Source organism: Poecilia reticulata, linkage group LG5, assembly GCF_000633615.1.
Source record: "Poecilia reticulata strain Guanapo linkage group LG5, Guppy_female_1.0+MT, whole genome shotgun sequence".
Lineage (NCBI taxonomy): Eukaryota > Metazoa > Chordata > Actinopteri > Cyprinodontiformes > Poeciliidae > Poecilia > Poecilia reticulata.
The window spans coordinates 31,124,999-31,140,322 of record NC_024335.1 but is presented as its reverse complement, the minus strand read 5'-3'; the positions used below and the strand labels follow the sequence as shown (position 1 = coordinate 31,140,322).

The 15,324-nt window shown below is 39.0% G+C and overlaps 1 protein-coding gene across 1 annotated transcript; it reads left to right on the top strand.

The window, feature by feature from the left end:
• The first annotated feature begins 583 nt into the window (after positions 1 to 583).
• Positions 584 to 12,584, top strand: top1a (DNA topoisomerase Ia). Its single transcript, XM_008410537.1, has 21 exons — positions 584 to 729; positions 1,172 to 1,196; positions 3,302 to 3,398; positions 3,502 to 3,601; positions 5,131 to 5,183; positions 5,269 to 5,358; positions 5,450 to 5,522; positions 5,613 to 5,704; positions 5,786 to 5,901; positions 5,996 to 6,117; positions 6,222 to 6,344; positions 7,096 to 7,283; positions 7,372 to 7,516; positions 8,315 to 8,458; positions 8,561 to 8,746; positions 8,826 to 8,894; positions 8,976 to 9,090; positions 9,202 to 9,329; positions 10,747 to 10,841; positions 10,971 to 11,120; positions 11,211 to 12,584. The coding sequence occupies exons 1-21, from the start codon at positions 697 to 699 to the stop codon at positions 11,311 to 11,313; spliced, it is 2,247 nt and encodes a 748-aa protein (XP_008408759.1). The 5' UTR covers positions 584 to 696; the 3' UTR covers positions 11,314 to 12,584.
• Positions 12,585 to 15,324: the final 2,740 nt, after the last annotated feature.

Genomic DNA, 15,324 nt, shown 5'->3' with positions numbered 1-15,324 from the left:
CAAAGGAAGCCTCATAAAGGAGACTAACTAATGTGTAGATACTTGTTTTCAGACTACAGTCTCATTTTGTCAACATCCAAAGGAAATACAATTCACATTCTGAAATTTATCCCCCATATATTTTGACTTAATTGGGGATTTTAAAAGACCATACAAATGTACATATGCCTTGTGTGGTGTGGATGCTGGTTTAAATTATTAGAAACTTTCATCTGTACCATACTTTAGTTTAATAATTGTCCCTTACCAATTAACGTGAGTTTGATTGGGAAAAAAAGAAGTGGCCAGAGACTAAAATGGCAAGTCAATGTCAAAATAAAAACATTAATGGATAGAAAATCATGCAAGAATGAAGTCAGTAATTGTCCTTTTGTTCTAATTTTCAGTAATCTGAAGCATAACCAAAAGAACACGGAGCACTGAGTGTGCTGGCATCTGTTCTTGTGATGTGTATGTGGACTTCATTCCTTCTCTGACTATAGTGGGCCTCAGTAAGAACACGTTTTCTGAGGAGGAGGAGGAGTTAAGTTGCTGAGTACCATGTAAATTAATACGCATGCGCATCAGTGTACTACTGGGACTTTACCTCTTACACAATCCTATCTTTTCTTCATTCTGCTTACATCCAGCTCGTGTGCAGTTATCCAGTCGTTTCTCACTTTTTAATTTTGTTTTTAAACACAGAAGGCCTAGGAAATGAGTGGGGACCATTCCCATAACGAGGACCAGGTAGTGTTAATGTATTTTGTAATGTTATTAATGGTGTTAGGATGCATGTTAGTGCCGTGTATTTGCTTGGTTTGACAGGGTACATTGGCTAACAGTGAACAGTGCCTACTAGCTAGCAAAATAGCCGGCTGTGTTAATAAATCTCCCCCCTTCGTTGTTTGCAGTGTCTCGCATATTTGTGAGGATGTCACGAAATAGTTCTACCCAGTTAGCTGTTTGATTTATATGGGAAAGTAAACGCAGGGAAATAATTGTGTCGTTAGCTGAAACCAGTGTTAGCCGTAGCGGCTTTCAACCAGCGGATAGTATTAGCAGCGAGCAAGGCTAGCCTAGCAGGTTGGCTAACTGTCGCTTCACCGTTGAGCAAGTTCAAAGTTGGGTAGCCGGCTAGTTAGCCATCGCTCTCCCAAATTTAACACATGTATTCTTTTCCATTTTTCAGATTGACTATGCCTCTCGGGCCAATGGTAAGTTTAACTCACGGAGCTTGAGGATAAAATTCAAAGTTTTAATTTTATTCTGATGCTTTAACTCGCCTCTTGTAACGTTATGTTAGTTTTCAGTAGAGGACAGAAATGGCGTCCAGAGACTAAGTCCGCTGTCTCACTCACAAGCCTCTATTGTTCAAAAGCGAGGCCTTGTAAAAGCCTTTCCGCTTATTATTTTCTCAATTTAAAACAACGACGGCAGACAACTTGAGGTGCTTTATCAGCCCCGCGTTCCAGAAATGAATGTTTGTGAGCTTTTAGTGGCACATTTTCCATCTGAAAGTGAGGGTTTGGGGGTTGAGGACTTAGTCTCTGCGCCATTTTCTTTTTTGGTTGTTAGCGGCCTGAACTCAGGCTGAGAAGAGTGTATGGCTTTGGGAAGTAGAAATGCCAGTGTTAGGGGCTAAAGAATGACTAAGAACTGTAGACTCTACCCAGTGGCTGTAGCGTTCAGGTGCTTTGTTTGAGTCTTTCCTGAACTCTACACTTTATGTATTAAAAGTGGGTCGTTTTAAGTTTGAGTCATATTTCACAAGTCAGTCTACTCCATTAAATTAGTAGTTGCCATTAAAGTGGTTGACAGTTTTCCACTATAAAGTGGAGTAATCAGATGATCTGAAGCAGGTTTTTCTTTATGAAAACTTGTATTTGAAAACTTTTAAACAATTTAATAACTATAAGTTGAAGAGCTGCATGCTGTTTTTGACAAGATAAATTTGAACTGTCATTCTTGGATGGTGCTTAAATGTGGACCGTTTTGAGTACAAATAGACCCTCGCATTATTGAGTAAAACTTCATTTTATAAACATGAGTAGACAATAAAGTGTAATTAATATTATTTGGATATACATCTTAAAATTCTGTTTAATGCTAAGCAACTTAAAGATCTCTTTTGTTTTTTAATCTGCTTTGCTCTGTCTACTGCTAAGAACTGTGGACTTTTTTCCTCTCCTGTAATATTGCTGATCAACTAGACTGCCTGCTGTGAGCTCTTATATTAAATTTTGTACTAGAGTAGTAATTTTATTTTATGACAGCATAATCGTAACACTTTAATTTACATTATTGCAAATTAAAGTCTCTTAACTTCAAAGTGGTTTTAGGTAGAAATCCCTAAAGACGAATATTGTTGAGCTGCAGGTTACAACTTGTCAGTTTGTTCATATCTGTCCACAAAACACACAGGCAATAGGCGGTGCTGTGCTACAAGAAAGCTTTTTTTGTGTGTGCTATTGTATTGAGGTGGGTAATAAGGTAGAAATATCCAGTTTATTTTTATAATCACAGCATCAACAAAACTAAAGAAGCACAGATAATTTTTGCAAACCACATTTCTAATCCATTTTGTTTGTTGTGTACTGTAATTACACTCAAGTATAATTTGCGTTTAAAACAAAATTTAAAGATAAATGTCAGCAATAGCAATACGATCAAATTTACTCTCAGAAAAAACTGAAGCAAAGAATTAAACTTCAGTGGACAAATTCAGACGATATCAGAAGATTTTGCTGTCGGCTAGTCGTCAGTGTTCTCATAACACTATTCATGTTGAAATGCATAAAGTACGGATTTTATTTTACTTGTAAATTGCTTAATAATAGAAGAATAAAACTGAGTAGATTTGATCTTCCTAGATTTTATCAAACCTGCTTTTACTTTTAAGTTTCACTCTAGTTGCACATGTTTTGTAGCAAAGCTTTCCCAGTCCTGAACGCAACAGATAAACACAACATGTCCCACTTTTACTTCAAAATGGCACACATGCTTTCAGCGTTGCACTAAATCTGGTTGCATGTCGATGCCAAAGTGACTTCTAGCACAACGGATCACCTGCTCTGGCGAGCTGGGTTATCAGCATTTCATATAAAGTTCTAGTTGCATGATTTTATTTTATTTTTTGCATATAAATTATGTAACAAAAATCTCAAGTCTGTCAGTATTTTCTAAAATGATCTGAGGGTTGTTGTCTTAACAGTTTGTAAATTGAACCTTTCTTTCAGAAAGTTCTGTTTTGCTTACCTTTGTCTCTTTACTACAGTAACTATTATGCACGTATGAAAGTAACCCAGTTTCTTTCTTTTAGACTCCCATAAGCATAAAGACAAGTACAAAGACAAGGAATATAAACATAAGGAACACAAGAAAGACAGGGAACGGGAGAAGTCCAAGCATGGCAACAGGTAGAGCAGAAGTCCCTCCAAAACGTCCATTTTCCAATAACCGATCTTGTTAAGACTACCTCGTTTAACCATAACGCCTGAAAATCTATTCCCTAAACCTCAGTGACCACAAGGACCTGGAGAAAAAGTTCAAGGAAAAGGAGAAAATGAAGCACAAAGATGGCAACAAAGACAAGCACAAAGAAAAGAGGAAAGAGGAGAAGGTAAGTCGGCCATATGGACAGACATTTTATGCGCAGGATTGTTTATGTGGTGTAACGTAAACTATACAATGTTAAGTTGTCTAACTGCCTCGTTGCATCTGAACTGAAGCTATTTTTCAGAGGAAGACAGTTCTTTTAGAGTTGACATTTTCTGTATTTAGTGCCTCTTAATGGTAATTTTTATTTATTTTTTTTGCCAAAACCATATTATAGGATTTGCTCATGCTCTGTACACAGTCAACGGTGCAACTAACACGGGGTACGTGTTAGTTTTTTCAACTGTTAAAAAGTCACCAATCTGTTAAGATGTAGTAATGAGATTTTCCGAGCCGTCTTTAAATGCACCACCAGTGTACACATGCTGATGCTGGTTACACCTGTGGCTCTGATCGCTGAGGCGAAACGGTCTGTCATGTAAAGCAACAAGCCAGAGCTAAAAGACAAAAAACAGGCAGTTTTCTTCCAAACAAACCGTGTAAGTTTGATGCAGGTGATGTTAGCTAAATAGTTAATCTGTGCAAGTTTATTATATTAAGCTTAACAAGAATACTAATGTTGTTGCCTGTTTTTGCGTTTCTTGCTTGTCAGTTGATGCCAGGAATAAACCCAATCCAGTCTGATTTCTGTACAGAAGTTGTGCTACATGTATTTAAAGGAAATCTTTATTGTCACAGTAAGAGCAAAGAGTCAGGGAGGAGACATTAGACTAGAGGCCTGCAGCAGCAGCACGATGAGGCAGGGTCTGCTCAGGTAAGGAGGGATTAGAACTTGATGAGAATGGGAAAGGGAAAGTTATGTGCAGAAGTTTCAACTTTTTTTTTAAAGACCATGTTGTGGACAAATTAAAGCTTAAAGTTTGCAACATTTTGAAAACAGTTCTACAAAGACAGAAAGTTTAGGCTTCAACAAAAATGAACTGTTTTGCAGAATCTCAGGGTGTTTGCGCATCCTTAAATTAATGTATCTAAAATGAACTACATAAAATGTCTTAAATTCACTCAAAGTAATTTGACCTTTAATATGTTAATCATAGGCTTAAATTTAATCTTGACAGGAATATTTAATCATAGTACAGTCTTTTTTTTTTCTTGCAAAACTTTTTTGTCAGGCAAAAGTTTGAGTTGCACTCGGATATCTTGATTGCATGCTGTGACTTGAGACTGTTGAGGCTAGCCAGCTTTTTTTTTATTCCTGTCATGAGTAAGTGCAAATTTATCATCAGTTGGCTGAAGGAAGTTCATAATTTTTTGTGGAGATCCAAGTTTTAAAAAGGCCTTAAATTTGAGTTGGTGAAATCCCAAACCTGCAGAGATTGACCTAGAATGTGACGGATGTCGAATCTTGAGGACTGGATCTGGCACAACACAATTACGTTTCTCTGTTTTTGCATTAGTCCTTCGGTACAAACCACGTCTGAAGCTCAACTGCTTCATCAACTGAACTCTCTATATTAAAAGGAGGATGAAGGAGAACAATCGTAGTAATGTTATGTCTGATGCTTCTGCTGAACCATGTTCTGATGTTTTCAGGTGAAGCCCTTTGATGGTAAAATCAAGAAAGAAAAAGAAAACGGCTTTGCCAGGTTTGTCGAAACGTTACAAACATTAAGTTTGAAACTTATGTTGTGGTGCAGAAAAAATTTTTTTTTCCTCTCCTCCTATTTAAAGCCCACCACATGTGAAGTCTGAGCCAGATGACGATTACCACTCTCCTAAATTCCAGAAGTCTCTTAAAAGAGAGCGAGACGAGGATTATGAGTACGTGTGCAATGTCAATAAACCTAATCGTCGCAATGGAAACTAAAGTTTGTACTTTCACCCTCCTAACAAGGCGTGTTTTTGTTTTCAGAGCTGAATTCAAGCCTAAAAAGATAAAGACTGAAAACGATAAGAAAGCCAAGAAAAGGAAACAAGAGGATGAGGTAATCTGAGACTTGACGGTGTGGGGTAATGCCTGATTGCTGTTAACTACTCTGGTGTATAATCTGAATACTTCCACTTCCTTATTTTAGGATATTAAGTCCAAAAAAACCAAAAGTAAAAAAGGAGAAGCTGCTGATGGGAAGAAGAAAGCAAAGCAAGAACCAGAGGAGAAGTGGAAATGGTGAGTTGATGTCTCCTAGATGTGCCGCTTCTTCATGCATGGGGAGTTTGGAGTTCAACACAACGCATCACTTGAGTTCAGGTGGGAAGAGGAGAGGTACACGGACGGCGTCAAATGGAAGTTCCTCGAACACAAAGGCCCAGTGTTTGCTCCGCCCTACGAACCCCTGCCTAGCAATGTCAAGTTTTATTATGACGGTACGCTACCAATGCAGCCATGACTTATTGCCTTTAAGATTAGACTGTTCGCATATAACTGACATGTAAATTACAACTAAAAACCACCTCTCAGGTAAATCCATGAAGCTGAGCCCAGAAGCAGAGGAAGTGGCTACGTTCTTCGCCAAAATGTTGGACCATGAGTACACTACCAAGGACATCTTCCGTAAAAATTTCTTTAAGGATTGGAGAAAGGTAGGTGGGAAAAACAGTTGCTTGAGGCAATATAATTTTTTTTTTTTCCTAATACTTCTCCCAGTTCAACATTGATGTGTCTGATTGTGGTTTCTCTAATGCAGGAAATGACTTCTGAAGAGAAGTCCACAATCACAGACCTGAAGAGGTGCAACTTCTCTGAGATGAGCGAGTATTTTAAGGCTCAGTCTGAGGCCAGGAAAGCCATGACAAAAGAACAAAAACAGGTCAGACCAGCGTACAAGTGGCATGTCTGTTGAAATAATCCACTGAATTCTTTATTTGATTTTAATCTATAATGACTCCATCACTTTCTGACTGTTTAAAGAAAAAAAAGTGTCACGTAAAGGGTGCATTCACACCAGTCCTTGATTACTCTGCTTTAATCCAACTCTAGTTCGTTTGGTAGAAAGTCAGATTTGTTTGGGGAGATGTGATTGCGCAGTCGAATTCCGACGTGAATTTAAAAAAGCAAACTCAGTTTTTTTTTTTAAACTCTATTTGGTTCAGTTGAAGTGAACTGTTGCAGGACGAATGTATATGTGGATGCCAGACTGCTCCAAAAGCAGGAAGTGGACTTTGGGTAAATACAATCAAAACAAACAGCACCAGCGTGAGAAATGGATTGTAGTTTTTTACCAAAGACAAAAGAGAAAAACCCCACAACCACTAAAATCTGACGCCCTCCGCTTTTGCTCGCATTTTATGAGGAAGGAGGTTGAGCTCAGTGTCGTCTTCTTCACGTCTTCTTGTTTCCTTTAGTGGTTTTTGGTGCAGCACCACCACAGTTGATGAAGGGGAACCGGTTGCTCAAAGGGTTTTGTTTGTTTGACACGGTGCAGTGTGAGGGTGAACCGCACCAGCTGAAAATGTAACAGACGTTGCAATTTTGGTCCTCAATCAAACGGCCTACCGGACTATCAGGTGTGAAAACACTCTTAATTTTATCCCACTAAAATATCTTATTTGTCTTCTCAGAAAATAAAAGAAGAAAACGAGCGGCTGCTGCACGAGTACGGCTTCTGCATCATGGACAACCACAAAGAGCGCATCGCAAACTTCCGCATCGAGCCGCCCGGCCTGTTCCGCGGCCGAGGAGACCATCCCAAAATGGGAATGCTGAAACGCCGCATCCGGCCTCAGGACATCATCATCAATTGCAGCAAGTGCGTGACAAGTTGTTTCTGGTTGACCTGATGATGCATCGGCTCCAGGGGAAAGTTCTGACCGCTTGGCTTTATGTACTCCTTTTAGGGACTCCAAGTACCCCACGCCGCCTCCAGGCACTAAATGGAAAGAGGTTCGCCATGACAACAAGGTGACTTGGCTGGTTTCATGGACGGAGAACATCCAAGGTTCCATCAAGTACATCATGCTGAACCCCAGCTCCAGAATCAAGGTAGGTGCTCTGAAGAAAAACAGGGTGATGATAGTTTTGGGTATTTCGTTATTTTTCTGTGATGTTTTGTTTAATTCCATTTTTAAATTAGTTTTTAGAGTGAGTTTGCTAGTTTTTATTAAACATTTTGATTTTTATTAGTTGTAGTAGTTTTAGATTTTTCATACTTTGGTTCATTATTAGGTGCAGAATTCAAAAAGCTAAAATTATTGTTTATTTATGCATTGAGTAATGAATACTGAACAGAAAATGCCATTTTCAAAAAAAAAAATCTATTCAATTATCTTTGAACAACAAATGAAAAAGTTTTCTCCCAACTTTTGTCATCACCATTTTGTGCACTAACTTAATTTCTAAAGCAGGATCATGGAGCGCCGTAATTCACCAACGTAAACTCCTTGAGTGAAGACGAAAAATACATTTTTACACCAGTTCGAAAGGCTAATAAATAGATTAATAAACTCAAACAAATGTTGTTATAGCTCTAGTTTCTATGGAAGAGGATTGGAAGAGAATTCTGACTTTACACTTGGAATTCAGATTTTTTTTTTCTTCTTGGAATTCTGTATTTTGACCTCAGAAGATTAATCGGAATTCAGAGAAAATTTTTATTTTTTTTCCTACATGGCACTAGTCCTCTTCCATAAATTAAATTTTTTCTGAAAACACTACATAGTTCCAGTTGACCGTTAATGTTATTTAGAAAACATTAACAAAAATTGTTTTCTCAATTTCAGTTTTCTTTTTTTAGCTAACTATAACGACCTTCTTCCCTCTATCGATTCTCGTTGCGTTCAGGGAGAGAAAGATTGGCAGAAATACGAAACGGCTCGTCGACTGAAGAAGTGTGTGGACCGCCTCAGAGCGCAGTATCGGGAAGACTGGAAATCCAAGGAGATGAGGATCAGACAAAGAGCCGTGGCGCTTTACTTCATTGACAAGGTGAACATCAGCTTTTCTTTCCAGACCTGAAAAGTTTAATGTAGTTTAAGTGGCACTGCGGCGTTAATGGAAGCTTAAACGCGGTGCTCCTCTGTCCACTAGCTGGCTCTGAGAGCAGGAAATGAGAAGGAGGAAGGGGAGACGGCGGACACAGTGGGCTGCTGCTCGCTGAGGGTGGAACATCTCAAACTGCACCCAGAAAGTGAAGGTCAGGAGTTTGTGGTGGAGTTCGACTTCCTGGGTAAAGACTCGATCCGCTACTATAACAGAGTCCCTGTGGAGAAAAGAGTAAGGACGGGTCTGTTACTTTAACCAGGCTTTAAAAATGTCACGTCTACTATTATTTACACAATTTACACTTTTTCAGGTGTTCAAGAACCTTCAGTTGTTCATGGAAAACAAAGAACCCGACGATGACCTCTTTGATCGTCTAAATGTAAGCCGTTCTCTCTCAGTTCAGCTCGTTTCCTCAGGAACATGTTCGACTTCTTGGAATCAAGTTTGTGTTTTCTTGCAGACTTCTATCCTGAACAAACATCTCCAGGAGCTGATGGACGGCCTCACAGCTAAAGTTTTCCGTACTTACAACGCCTCAATCACCCTGCAGCAACAGCTGAAGGAACTCACTAACGGTGTGTAGTGAAGTTTGACAACTTTCAGGCTTTAAAATGAGTTTCATGCTTTATTTCCAGAGTAAACGGAGAAACTCTTCAGCTTTGAAATGTTGTGTTCCTTTTCTCTAGCGGACGACAACATTCCAGCCAAGATCCTGTCCTACAACAGAGCCAACAGAGCCGTGGCCATCCTGTGTAACCATCAGAGAGCTCCCCCAAAGACATTCGAGAAGTCTATGCAGAACCTGCAAACCAAGGTAAAAATGACTGGGAACACCAAGCATGCTTTAAAGACATTATTCTACCTAAAAATTAATCTACTCATTACTTGTAGAGCTCTTTCCACTCAGATTGCAAACGCATAAAGGATCAAAAATATTTGTTAAATTGTATTAAAAAAATAAAAAAGCATATTAGACAAATTATGGAAGTATAAAGCAGCCAACTTGGAAAGTTATGAAGAACTAAGTCCAGATTGAAACGATTAATCTTTGTTTCACTAAAACAAGTTGTACATTTTAAATATCAGTGTACGGTGCAGCTAAATTTTTTGGTAACATGAATACCAGAGCTATTGGTGTGTGAACGTGCGTTTATTAGCATAGTTGGGTGCTTCGCAAAATAAACCTCCTTGGTGGTTCTGATTTGAGTTGGACCGACTTTAGATCCACTTCAGTTCAGAGAATTTTGTGTCCACCAGAGCGACGTCTGTCCCAACAGGTTGGAAACCGTTCCCCAGGACGTTTGAGCTTTCCCTCCAGAAATCACAAACGTTTTTTCGAAGTTGTGAAAGTGCCTGAAAGTTTATCCTGGTTGCTCTGTTGATGTTTCTGCCTTCAGTTGTGTTTTCTTTGTCTTGTTTGGCACAAAACTTCAGACATTTCCCCCCCCATTGTTTTAATGATCTGTGATTCAGCAATGTCTTAAGTTTATTGCTTACAAATATGAAAAACAGAATTMWWTYTTTTTTTTYTTTTTTTTTYTTTTTTTTTTTTTTTTTTTTTTTTTTTTTTTTYTTTTTTACATATTTGTTAAAACTATCACAGTTGTGAACAGTATGAGAGTCTGTGAATAAACCCAGCTCCTCCGCCTTCTCCCTGTGGTCCTACAGCCATCTGCAGAAATACACCGGTCAGTCAGAAACAGCCAATCAGAGCCAGAGCCAGGAGGAGGGTCTTGGCACTGTCGAACACTATTGTACACAAAATAACATGCATTTAAGTCTTTATATCAACTTGAAGGTTTGTAAAAAACAAAATTTTGCTTTGAATTGTCAAATCTAACTTGACAATTCATAGCTGGTGATGCATTGGGTGGAACAGCTTCCTGGAAACCAAACTGTATGGTCTCTTCCACTAGTCTGATTAGCAAATGGATTCTTTTTGTTTCTTTTAATCTGGATTTTTAAATCTAAGCTGACTCGCATGAAAAGCCAAGCATAAAGCTGCTACCGTACCAAATGAGTTGGCCACGGAGATTTGGGGCGTTAGAATCTTATGACTGACTCTTAGAACATCAGAGTTCAATTTCAAGGTTGCTATTAAAAAAGAAAACAAAAAACAACTTTGGTTCATTAGTAGTGCTCATAACGTCACATCCAGCCGTTTGCTATTGCCGGTCTCGCAAACAATCCCAGATCACTCTGACTTCCCGTCTCCTGATCCTGTTTGGCAGATCGACGCCAAGAAGGATCAGCTTTCTGATGCCAAGAGGGAACTGAAGAGCGCCAAGGCCGACGCCAAAGTACGGAGAGATGAGAAATCCAAAAAGTAAGGAGCGGCAGAACGTGTTTGCAAGTTTTCCTTCTGTCTTTTTTTTTTTTTTTTTTTCCCCCATATGAAAACCAAAATCTGCATGATGCTTTTTGCTGAACAGTTTTTTTTTTTTCTCCCCTACAGGGCAGTAGAAACCAAGAGAAAGGCAGTTCAGAGGATAGAGGAGCAGCTGATGAAGCTGGAGGTTCAGGCTACCGATCGCGAAGAGAACAAGCAGATCGCCCTCGGCACTTCCAAACTCAACTATTTGGACCCGCGCATTTCTGTGGCTTGGTAAGATCACACCGGAACCTGTTTATCTTTAATTACACAACAGTGCAGCACTGAAACCATTTTTATTTTATTTTTTTAAATTATTTTTAGGTGTAAGAAGTGGGGCGTTCCCATCGAGAAGATCTACAATAAAACTCAGCGTGAGAAGTTTGCTTGGGCTATCGACATGGCTGACGAAGACTATGAATTTTAAATCCCAATTTATTTATCTACGACGAACTTTTTTTTATCGGATACTTGTGTTTTTTAGCCTTCATAAATTTCGCTCAATGGCCAGAAACCGATGAGGAATTTTAAAAGTTTGTGCAGGGAAAAATAAACACATGGAAGAAATGAGGCCATTTTTGACAGATTTTTGTGGATAGTCCAAAACAAAAACGACAACAAAAAATCATCTGATCCAACGTCAGATAACGAGACTGAACTGCATCCTCGATGGAGAGTCCAGGGCGTAGTCCCAGTAATTTGAAGACTCCTAGACTTTTTTTTTTTTCTCTCTCTCCGTCCCTCCTCAGGGACAAAACTTGACAGCGCTTGAATTTTGTGGTCCTATCGCTACTGTGTTACGCAAAAAAAAGACTAAAATAAAAAAAACAACCTGAAATGCTTTGTACCATTTTATTTTTTTTTTTTGTTCACTCGCTCTGTATTTTAGCCCCTACCATGTATTATTGATGAATTCTATATTTTGTTAGAGAAAGTTAAAATGAAAAGAAATCCTTAAATACACCCACGCGCCTTCGAAGAAAGTGGAAGCGGGTGTGTATGCGTGTGTGTGTGCCTGCGTGTGTGTGTGTGTGTATTCAAGGCTCGGCGGCGTGGAAGCTGTCTGGGTGAATATTTTAAACTGGACTGTTGAGAGTAAGAGAGGATGTCTGAGCAGGCAAAGGGGGGGTAATATTGCATCCATGTCAATATTTACTTAGGCGAGTAGAATGTGAATATATTATTTTACAGTTTCTATCAGGGACTTTTTTTTTTCTTTTTTTGTTACTTCACTGTAAATGTGAATCCATCATGTTTTGTTTTATTTCCCTCTTGCAAGCGTCCTCTCAATCTCTTAAATTTTATTTTATTTTCTGGGTAGTTTAGCAGGAAAAAATAGAAACCTCCCACGTCTCTTACTTGAACACGATTTCTAGTCAGCAGATGAAATGTCTACCCCTCCCTGTGGAGGTTTGAGGGATGTCAACTTTGCCAAAAAAAAAAAGAAATGATGAAAGTCACCAAGCTGTTACAGTGCAGGAAAGTTTTAACTGTGTGATTAATAATGATGTAACATTTAATGTGAAATATCATTTTATTCCACTTCTGTCCCACTTCTGACAGGAAGCGTTGATGTAAGCTGCTGTAAAGTACACATCCTACTCCTGTCTTACCTTTTATGTCATAGCCTTTGATCATGTTTTTGAATTTTAAACTCATTGTAGGTTGGAAAAAACAATAAAATCCTACAAATCAAAATGCTGTATTTGTCTTCAATGGATGCTTGTTTTTTTTCCCCTACCCGATTCATCCAGTTCCACTCCCAAATGGACAGCAGATTATACATCATCAGGGAACCTGGGAATTAAATACCTTCCACATCAACATGTGGCTAACCTGACCATCGCCTTCAGATGCTATTCAGCTTAATTATCACGTTGAGCTGAATAGCTCCTGCTCCTGTGCCGTATAATATAAATCAGATATTTGACTCCTAATATGGTTGTAATAAAAATGTTTTTCTCATTTTTGCAGCAACCAAACCAAACAGAGCGGCCGTGTTACTGGGCCTGCCTTGGTTTTTTTGAAAGGGAAATCTTTGGAGCAATTATTTTTTCTGTTGATCATAGCGCAGGCAATTTCCGGTAAGCTTCATAGCGTGAAACTGGCGCATTATGTATGTTGGGAACAAATTTCAGTGATTGGGTAACATTTAAAACGTCAACAGAGTCCATGCCTCCAGGAAGCCTTCGTTTCTCAATAACCGAGACGGAGAGTCCAGACTCCCGGTACGAATTACTGTCTGGCAAACGTTTGAGTCGCGCATTCTGTGACTCGTGACAGTTGAGGCTAATGCTAACTAGTTGCTATCATACGCTTAGGAGCTAGCTTCATTTTCTTTTCATCAACCATGTACGGGTAAATGTACTACTACTACACTACGGAGCCCTCCAAGGGACATGAGGAATATTTTTCTATTGCGTTCCCTCGTAAAACTTTTGCGATGCGTTCGCTCGCAATAATCTACTGATCAGTTCATGCGCCATAAATGAATACTGTAATCCTCTTTTACTGTGGCCGCCGTACTTTCTGCTTTAATACAAGCTTATAAGGTTTTTCCATGGACTATTGAGTTATTATCGCGGGGTAATCAGTCATCTGATTGTGTCTCTGTTGTGTTCGTGTCTGAATGGTTTAAAGGGCTGCTTTCAGTGCCGTTCCATCTGAGCCAGAACAGACATAAACATGCAGTAAATAAATCAGTTTTTTTGCACCAAAGCATTCATAATAATAAACAAGTTTTATTATAAAACACAGCAAACTAGAGGGCCGCACTGTGTTAACTCGGGGAATCTCATCTGTCCGTGTATCAATCAACTCCTAACCTCTTTGTTCTGTCACAATTATCGATTTATTTAATTTTTATTATCATGCTCCAAACTTTGCGAGGACTGACCACCCCGCTCACCCGCTTCCTCATGCACACAGAGCCAGCAGCCAGTAACCTTCCCATTCATTTCCTTAAATACACCCACGCGCCCACATCGACACACCCACCACCAGGTGTTAAAGCCGCTGCTTCAGTCATATCAATGATTACTTATTTCATTCATATGACTCCTACAGAGCCTAAGTGAAAACGGTTTTATTATTATTAACGCTTTGGTGCAAAATGCTGATTGAAAATCGATTCATTTACTGCATGTTTATGTCTGGAGATACAGGTTAGGAGTTGATCGATACACGGACAGATGAGATTCCCCGAGTTAACACAGTGCGGCCCTCTAGTTTGCTGTGTTTTATAATAAAACTTGTTTATTATTATTAATGCTTTGGTGCAAAAAAAACTGATTTATTTACTGCATGTTTATGTCTGTTCTGGCTCAGATGAAACAGCACTGAAAGCAGCCCTTTAAACCATTCAGACGAAATCAATAGAGACACAATCAGATGACTTATTACCCCGCGATAATAACTCAATAGTCCATGGAAAAACCTTATAAGCTTGTATTAAAGCAGAAAGTACGGCGGCCACCGTAAAAGAGGCTTACAGTATACAGTTATGCCGCATGAACTGATCAGTAGATTATTGCGTGGCAACGCAAAACCTTTTGCGAGAGAACGCAAAAAAAAAAAAAAAAAAAAAAATTCCCCATGTCCCCTGGAGGGCTCCGTAACTAACTACACTGCCCTGCAGTACACCTTAAGTTTAATTCAAGGTGGCTTTAAAAGGGGCTAAATCTGATTTGCTGGAACTCGCAAATACAGTGGTAGCACATTAAAAATAAAAGGCCCGTCGGAGTCATAACATACCATGGTTCTTCTCAAAGCTACTTTGTGATTTATTTCTAAATGCAGGTGGTTACGGTGTGCTTTATTTAGGGTAATTAGAGTAAATGTAGCTTAATAAAAGGGTATGGCACACACTTAAGATTTTTATTTGTAAAAACAAATGTGAAAACAATATTTTACCTTCCACGTTACAATTATGCACTACTTTGTTTACACATAAAATCTACAATAAACATTGTGGTTATGTTCAGGAAATATAAATACTTTTGGACATTTTTATGGAAAGATTGTACTAACTGCTTCTCACCAGCAGATGACGCTGTATTCCTCCACATTACCTGCTACGCACTCATTTCTAACCTCTATGAACGAAGTACCAAACACTGACGCAAGGCGATGAATAAACAAGACTTTTGCTGCTTGTTGAGTACTCAGTTTATTCTGTAAAGACTCAGAAGTGTAGAAAGGATGATACAACAGTGCTTTATGATCAAAGACTATTTTCCATAAAAGTTTAAGTGATCATTAACACCGTAAGTCCAGATTCCATTGATCTCAAACCAAAATAAATTTGTAACATTCGACACAAGTGCATACACTGCTGGTAGGAGGCGGGGGAAAAAAAGCCCACCTCCCGATTTCACTTTGGATGGTATAGCACCGTTCTTCGCTATTAGCAGCTTCAAGATGCAGCTTTAGTGAGATT

Coding starts and splice junctions, on each gene's coding strand:
- top1a (XM_008410537.1), top strand. CDS start 697: ATGAGTGGGGACCATTCCCATAACGAGGACCAG. Junction 730..1,171: donor ATTCCCATAACGAGGACCAG/GTAGTGTTAATG, acceptor TCCATTTTTCAG/ATTGACTATGCCTCTCGGGC. Junction 5,902..5,995: donor TGTCAAGTTTTATTATGACG/GTACGCTACCAA, acceptor ACCACCTCTCAG/GTAAATCCATGAAGCTGAGC.